The sequence below is a fragment of the Vicia villosa genome, unplaced genomic scaffold (genome assembly GCF_029867415.1).
Source record: "Vicia villosa cultivar HV-30 ecotype Madison, WI unplaced genomic scaffold, Vvil1.0 ctg.000685F_1_1, whole genome shotgun sequence".
Taxonomy (NCBI): domain Eukaryota; kingdom Viridiplantae; phylum Streptophyta; class Magnoliopsida; order Fabales; family Fabaceae; genus Vicia; species Vicia villosa.
The window spans coordinates 260,998-269,608 of NW_026705307.1; the positions used below are offsets into that span (position 1 = coordinate 260,998).

Genomic DNA, 8,611 nt, shown 5'->3' on the forward strand with positions numbered 1-8,611 from the left:
TTAGTTCCCCGAACTACATTAAGCTCTGACTTCCACTAGGGATATGTAGGCATGAGGTTCACAAGGAATCTCAGCGAGCTAATAAAATACCAAAAATAGTCAGTTTGTCTGTCTGTCTGTCTTTTAAAAATCAATTCAATTCCTTCTCCTAACACAAAGGAGAAACTTTCCCAATCATTAGCAACAAACACAATCACAAATGACACAGAGAAGGTTCCTGTAGAGTACTACAGATATGTAGGGTGTTTAAACACTTCCCTATGTATAACCGACCCCCCGGACTCCAGAATTTTTAATCTAGGTGAAATCCCCACACTTAGCAAACTCCTAGGGTTTAGTTGAGATCTTTTTTTTCCCTTTCCTACTCGTAGGACCAATAAGAAAGTTCGTGTGATATCGTAGGAAGAACTGAAACAAAATTCATCCCACCACGGGCGCATTCTCCTTCCAAATTTCGCGTGAAGGGTTTAGCGTGCCGTCCTCCCAAGTGAAACGGGGAGGTAAAGAAAACGACCACCACAGGTCTCAAGAGAGGATGGGACACCCGGTAGAACCATGTGACGTACCCCTCCACACTGTGCCAGTCCTGGGTGACCCGCATGCGACGGTACTCCTCCGGTACCACATGATGCTGCCACTCCTCCCATATGGCAGTGAGCTGCACTCTGGTCACTGTGTCAGGAGCAGCCTCGAAGGGTGACCTGGGTATGATCTGCACGAACCCAAACTGCCGCATGCACCGCTCCGGGAGATACCGGACCATGATGCCGGTCCCGCATGCCAACCAGCCTGAATATAGAGCAACCCCGTCGAAGGGGACAACCTGAGCATAGTCGGCGAACGGCCTCCAGGTGACGTCGTCGTGCATCGTGCGGTCCAGGTACAGGCGGTATGGTCCCACCGCATCGTTCCCCCTCTGGAGGGCGTATCTGGCGGCCCTGGGCATGGCGTCAACGTACGCAGGATCGATGTGGAAGCCGTGGATGCGGGAGAAGTAGGAGATGATCCAGCTCTGAAACACAAATACGATAATGTATTAAAAATAAATACGAAACATAAATAAATAAATAAATACGAGAATGTGTTAAAATCAAACGTACCGTAAGCAGAGTGCAGGATCCGACCAGCTGCCTCGTCCTCCAGTTGGAGGCCTCATTCAGCTTCTGGTAGAGATATGCCAGAGTAGCTGCCCCCCAGTTCCACTGGTGAACGGTATCCAGGTCCATGAAATAGCGGAGGTAGGTCACGACGACGTACCTGGCGCTCTTGTCCACAAAGCATGCAGCGCCTACCACATGCATGTACCAGCACCGAAGAGCGCAGCCGCGGTGATACTGTGTGAACAGCTCGTCACCCGCAGCCTCGGCCTCGGCAGCCGCGTCGAGATGGTGCTCAAAATAAGTCTTCAATGTGGTGAACCGGATATGAGGCCCAGATGTCGTGGCGCACTCAAAGTGAGCAACCTCCTCCTCCATGCCCAGATAGAGCGTCATCCACTCGATGGCCTCGACCCTCTGGATCCGGGAGTGGTCCAACAGCGGCCCCCTAATCGGCAGGTGGAGAAGACACTGCACGTCGTGCAAGGTGATCGTCATCTCCCCAACCGGCAGGTGGAAAGATGACGTCTCCTTGTGCTAGCGCTCCACAAATGCCCCCTGCATGCCGGTGCTGATGGTGGTGTACCCGGTCATGCAGAGCCCGCTAAGCCCTGAACCTCGCACGTGGTCGTTAAACCACTGAGCTGCTGGTTTAAACAGACCGAAAATCTTCCTGGAGTGGTTCACCATTTTCAATGGCTCTCTCTCCTGTTAAAAAAAAAACAAATAAGCGAGAAATAAACGATAAAATTATAAAAAATGGTGACAAATAAACGGCTAAGTTAAAAAAAATACCTCTCCCTCCCAGATCCGCCGAGCGACGTGATCCTGGTAGTGAATCAGCAGGGAAGTGTCAAAAGGCCCTCCCGGAAATCTATCCACCTCCTGCTCCTCCTGCTCCTCCTCCTCCCCGACTGGAGGGTCAACATCCGGTATGACCTCCTCCTCCTCCTCATCCTCATCCTCCTCCTCTCGCTGGCGGGAAGAAGATACCCGAGCCAGCCTACTCCTAGAGCCTGAAGCAGATGAACTCTCCACCAAGTCCTGTGGAACGCGGACACGGCGTCCCCGTCCCTGCCCCCGTCCCTGGGTCGACGCCAGATGCGCCGCCGCCCGCTCGCGTCTAGCCGACGCAGTCTGGGACTCTCTCCCCTGTCTGATGCGTGCTGGCTGGTCTGACATGATCCTGTAAACAATCGAAATCGATTAATATGCGAGACAAATGAAAAAACAAAAAAAAAATGAACTTCTGGTACAGTTCGGAAGTTCATTTCCGAAAACTGGGATGGAGGTGTTTTCGGAAATGAACTTCCGAAACACCCCCACGCAGAGCTTCTCTGCAACCTCCAATGGCAGACCCAAAAACCTAAACCAAATCCATTTTTTTGCCTACTAAACATCCTAATATCAGTACTAAGCTATCTTAATGTCATTTTTTCAGATTCTAAACACCCTAATATAGTTTAATCAAATAGATCTAAAACTTGAAAAAACAAAGATAAACTTACCAATTAGTGTTTAATGATGAGTTTGGTTGAGTTTGGAAGAAGAGTTTGACTACTTCACACTTGCTTCTGCAGAAATTTCGCCTATGGAAGTGTTTGATGATGATTAGGGTAAATGATTTGGGGGACGCGTTTTATTTCGGAAGTTCATTTCCGAAATTGTAGTTTCGGAAATGAACTTCCGAAATAAGACATTTTTTTCAAAAAAAAAGGCGCTTTCGGAGATGAACTTCCGAAAACACCTTTTTCATGCATTTCGGAAGTTCATTTCCGAAGTCAGGGGTATAATGGGGTTTTCACCAGAGGTGGACTAGAAGATAGGGAGGTGGCCAAAGAATTTCTCAAAAAAAATCATACTTTAAGTTATTTATATATATTTTTGAATTGTTTTTCTTATAAATTGGTTTAAATAGCAATACTTTGTTACTTATATTAATTTCAATGTCATGAATTATTAATATCTATATATCCCTTTCCAATTGCATGGAAGTAACTTAGAAAGTGAAAATGTGTATATTACATATAACAAAACATAACAATCGAGAATAGAAGATTGACAATTTAAGAGTGATCTTGAAGCCAAATAGATTCGATTGCAAATTTGTTGATCAACATGAAAATGAACTCTTTGCAGGACCATGCAGTTGACTCTCACCATATTGTCAACTGCCATCACAATGGCCTAAGAACATATTCTTAGCCTGTTATAATGTCATGAATGTGGCCAATGTATAAAGTTTAATTGTGATAATGAGGAATATGTTGGTATATGCTAATTTTGTGTTATTTTTATGAGTTCTTGTATGATATATGATGGATACTATAAATAAGAGAAGTTGGTATTCACTATTTAACACCCGATGAAGTGAAGAAATTAAGGAAGAGAGAGGTCTTGTATGTAGATGAAGAGTCATGTTTATTAGCCAAGGATGGCTTGCCTGGCAAACAAACCACTACATGGGATGAGACATAGTCTGTCTGTTGTTCCTTGTTTTGTTTATTAAGCAGGCAGGTATCCATGGCTTGTTGACTGTCTCTTGTCTTACATGCTAGACTTTCACTCTTCTCATATCATATCAATTGCTACTATATGTGATGAATCAACCTAGCTAGCATGTATGCTAATCAGTAAGAAAATATACACACAGTTAATTTCAGGAGTTGTTTTTTCCTTGGTTTTGTCTGCATCTTGTGCCACATGTCGTTGATTCACGTTCGTTTCCTTTATGTGTGGCTTCCTGTTTATTTTCCTTTCTCCTCTCTGAGTTTGAATCAACCACTCAGTCTAAGCTCCGCTTTCTGAGTAGTAACGCATTGACCGAGCTGTCTTCAAAGATTTTTCGCATAATACGGTAAATTTCCGGAATTCAATATATTCTTCTGGGTAGCCAACAGAATTGCAAGTTAAATATTTTTACTAAGAGATTTTTAACCAGAATAATTATAAAACAGTATAAATTAAAGTAGTCTTTTTTTTATTCTACTTTATCCAAAGTTTTTTCACCTCAGTTTTTTTTATGCTAAGAGTAAATATAACATTCAAATCAATTTTTTGTTTCTCAATCAATTTTCATTACAATCTCTTAATTAAGAATTTTACTTTTTACTTTTTTATTTTATTTTTAAAAATCGAGTATTCTTTGCACGCAAGTGTGGAGACTAGCCCCTCAGGTAATACTATTATGGATGACGAAGTTCTCTATTAAAAAAATTTAATACTGCTGCATGTCCAGAACCAAGATGAACTCGGTCATTATCACGTATTCAAATTTAACTTCACATATTGAATGAATTACGGTATGCACATGAATGGAGTGAAATAAATTTACTCATTTAAAATATTTAATCTCTTAATTTGTTAATAAAAAATATTAAAAAAGATTAAATGATATTAAGATTTTATTTAAATATTATTCAAAATAATATTCAATTAATAAATGAGATTTAAAGAAAATAAATAAAATATAATCTATTTGTCAAAATCATTTAAAGTTATAATAATAATAATAATAATAATAATAATAATAATAATAATAATAATAATTTTAAATAAATAATAACTACAACAATCACAAAAGTGTATAAAAAATAATTTAAGTTAAATTATAAAAAGTTTCTAGGTTAACATTGTAGATTGAATGCATCAAATTGGTGTAGCAAATTATATGAACCAGTCATAGAATAATAAAATTTAACATACAATAAAATTGGTGTAACAAACTATATGAACCAAAGACACTTAGTATATGTAAGAGGTCTTCCATTCGCATCACACCACCTTGTTGGCCTTGCGGTGCGCTATTAGGCCGTGTGTGTCTGGTTTTTCTAATGAATGCTCTAGAGTTTTTTTCCAAAATTACATACAAACGACCACACTTGACACTCACGTAGGTGATTTCATCAAATGTATGCTACAAACTATACACCACTCATAAGGGATATGAAATTCATTAAAAGGTAGAAAATATTATCCTTTCTTTAATACCATTTCTAGCACTTTCTCATTCACACTTGAAGAAAGAGATGAAAAAAATTAATTAATTACTCCCTCCGTTCCTTTTTAAGTGTCATTTTAGAAGTATTTTTTTTCCTATTTAAGTGTCGTTTTTATAATTTAGTGTTATAATTTGTCAATTATACCCTTACTTTATTAATAACCCCACTTCACATTTTCCATAAAATTAATTATTTTTTGAATTAGTCATTGGAAAAGGAGAGAGAGAGAGTGTGATTGAATTTATTTGGAAAGAGAAAATAAATAAGGGTATAATAGGAAAATAACTCAAACTTTCCACTCTCTTGGTTAGAGAGATTTATGCTAAAACGACACTTAAAAAGGAACGGAGGGAGTAATATTTAGTGCTAGCAGAACTTACAAGTAACTTGTCATTACCCGTATGAACCTTCTTCATGGGATCTCCAATCACAAGTTGGTTTCCCATCACTTGTTATTTTAAATTAGCATGCATCACATTCCCTTTGATGTGTCACAAAATACATTTCTCCCTGTGGACTTTGTTAGAGGGTCATTTAAGTTGACTTCAAACTTCACACAATCGATCTATATAGTTCCTTCTTTTAATAGCTGATTTACTACATTACGTCTTCATTGAATATGTTTGTTTTTACCATTGAATGACATGTTCTTTGCCACAAATATTGTTGATTGACAATCAAAATGCATCAACATTAATGGATATGGTTTTATTCTTAAAGGAAATTGGCTAAGATGTTTCTAAACCACTCAGCTTTACTACCAGCCACTTCTAGAGCTATGAACGCTTACTCCATAGTTGATCTAGATATAACGGATTGTTTGATTGATCTCCATACAATTGCACCTACACAGAGTGTAAAAACCTAACAAATAGTATATTTTGTCTCATTTGAGTCAGATATCCCATTAGCATTGTAGTATCCTTCTAATACAACGGGAAACCCACTATACTCAATACCATAACTCGAGGTATCTCTTAAATATCTGTTTTTCTTAGCAGTTTGAGTGTTTGCATCAATAAAAGGTCGTGATTATTTCTAGATGGTTTTTTAACACCATTGAAGAGTGGAGTAGGCAAAGTGAGGAAAAACATTATATTGAACCACTATATATCTCTTTGTATCTTTTATCTCTTTCCCTTCCTTTTTAATTTTTCAGAATTCATTATTAATGCTATTGTGTAAGTGCATTATTGCATCATATGTATGTCATTTAGGTCAGATCATGCTTATAAATATTTAATGTGTAAGCTTAGGTATGTGATGCATCAATCTTATTGGATCATCATAAGTCTAATTATGCCTTGAATGAGTATCAATGTAAAGTGTTTTTAAATCGCTTTGTTTAAAGTGGCTTATGTTATCTTATAATTGACTTGCATAAGAAGTAATCAAGTCCTTAATGATATCTTGTAATTGACCTATCTTATAATTGACTTGCATTAGAAGTAATCAAGTCCTTAATCTTTTATTTCGTTTATGAGACCTAAAATATTCTTGAAATTGTCTTTTTGAGGATAGGTCTATTCAACCCCCTTCCTTTTTTTACCTCTTTGTGTCCATATTCTCACCAAAAAATTGGTATTATAACAGAGCTTTTAAATAAAGTCTTTCGACTCTAAAAGTTGAAGATATGGTTTCTTTCATCCTATATGAATTTTTCTATTCGTTTGGAAGCTCATGTAATTCAATGAATTCCAACAATGTTACATTGATTTCCTAGTGTTTGATCAATCATTGCACACATTACATAGATGAACCTTACTAGTGTATTATTCAAACACTAATTGTATTTGAGATATTATCTAAGTTTTGATTCATAATGGATTAAACTGATAGTATTTTGAGAAATATGCAATGTAACCGGAAACCTGACACTATGTATTAAAGTTTGTTCTTGATTGATCCTACTCAAAGATGGACATACATTCATTTGACAAAGTTCCTGAAGTTTTTGAGAGATAAGAGAACGAAGAAAAAAGCATCTTCAAGTGACCTATTCTTCCAAGGTTATCGTAAAAAGAAGATGAAGGAAGTTTGTGACATTTGGCATTGTTCTCTAAAGTTTCATCAATTACAAAAGATTCAAGGGTAGAAATAAGTTCCTTGAAATGCTAAGAACTATCAAAGAGTTGAATCAATTTTTCAGGATTGACAAGCTGTGTCAATCAAGGATAATTGGAACAATTTTCGTACAAGTTCAACTGAAGCCTTATGAAGGAGACTCTGATAGTATTCTTCAGACTTGCAAGAGGAGTGGTATCCAATTAGTGTATGATTGATTATATTTTAGTTGTTGAGAAATGCAGTTAGGCCTAACATAATCCTACAAAACTGGCCAGTAGGATGAGGACTGCCCACACTTATAAACATATGTTCAGGCTATATATTGTCCGATGTGAGACTCTTAAGACACCTCCTCGCGCTCAGGACTAAACAATCGGAGCGTAGAAATAAATGGTGGGTGGCCTGATAGCGGACACCTAATAGTATAGGGCCCACCAGATCTTAAACCATGCTCTGATACCATATTGAGAAATGTGGTTGGGCCTAACACAATCCTACAAATCCGGTCAATAGGGTGAGGATTGCCCACACTTATAAACACATGTTCAGGCCATATATTGTATGATGTGAGACTCTTAACATTAGCTTATGATATTCTTGTTGTTGATTACAAATCATTTTGGTGAGCAGCAAGTTAAGCCTATATAACCTAAATTGGTATTATCGTTCCAACCGTCCTTTATTTCTTTTTGAGTATACATGTTATAGTTATTTGAGTGCCTAGATGTGTTGTCTATTTGAAATGTGTATGCGTATGTGTTAAGTGTGTGCATTTCATACCTTAATCATTAAATCATTTAATGCATTAATTTAATTTTATTCCATCCGTTCATCGTGTCTATATGCGCATCCTTCATTCATTCATGCATCACCATTTAATTATTTTTTTGCATTAAAATTATTTTAGCATTTATATCAAAGTTGTTATCATTGAAATCATCATTCAAATTTTTGCATCTCAATAAAATCAATTTTTCATTCATTAAAATTTTCTTTGAAAATTTTCAAAAAATAACTTCTTGATTCGAGTCAGCCTTATAACTTGATTCGAATCACAAGTTTGGAAGTTGTTCAGTTTTGGGTCTGTTTAATTTGATTATAGTCAGGATTTTCACTTGATTCGAATCAAAATGATTTTTCACTAAAATAAAAAACTCGTGATTCAAATCACAATCACTAGTTGATTTGAATTACAAACCCAAAAGTCACGTTATTTTTAATTTCTTCAGTTATTCATTTCTCTTCTCATTTTAGATTTCATTTGAAAACATATCATCTCATTAAAACCCTTTTTCTTCAACAATATTCATAACACTCATTCATCATCAATCATCATAAACATTCATCTCATATCTTATGCATCACTCAATCATCACCATCAAACCCATTTTATCTTCAAACCTAATCACAATGTCCTTAAGCTTCCCTCAAAAGAAATTATTTGAG

The 8,611-nt window shown here is 37.0% G+C and overlaps 1 protein-coding gene across 1 annotated transcript; it reads right to left on the bottom strand.

Annotated features, from left to right (window-relative positions):
- Positions 1-567: 567 nt before the first annotated feature.
- Positions 568-1,213, bottom strand: LOC131630510 (uncharacterized). The gene is made up of 2 exons (XM_058901291.1): positions 1,101-1,213; positions 568-1,012 (listed from the first exon to the last, which is right to left on the bottom strand). Exons 1-2 carry the CDS (start codon positions 1,154-1,156, stop codon positions 670-672), a joined length of 399 nt encoding a protein of 132 aa, XP_058757274.1. The 5' UTR covers positions 1,157-1,213; the 3' UTR covers positions 568-669.
- Positions 1,214-8,611: the final 7,398 nt, after the last annotated feature.

Bases quoted from the DNA above. Each gene is read 5' to 3' on its own strand.
- LOC131630510 (XM_058901291.1), bottom strand. From the start codon at position 1,156: ATGAGGCCTCCAACTGGAGGACGAGGCAGCTGGTCGGATCCTGCACTC. The intron at 1,013-1,100 runs GTACGTTTGATT...TTTGTGTTTCAG, and splicing joins GATCCTGCACTCTGCTTACG to AGCTGGATCATCTCCTACTT.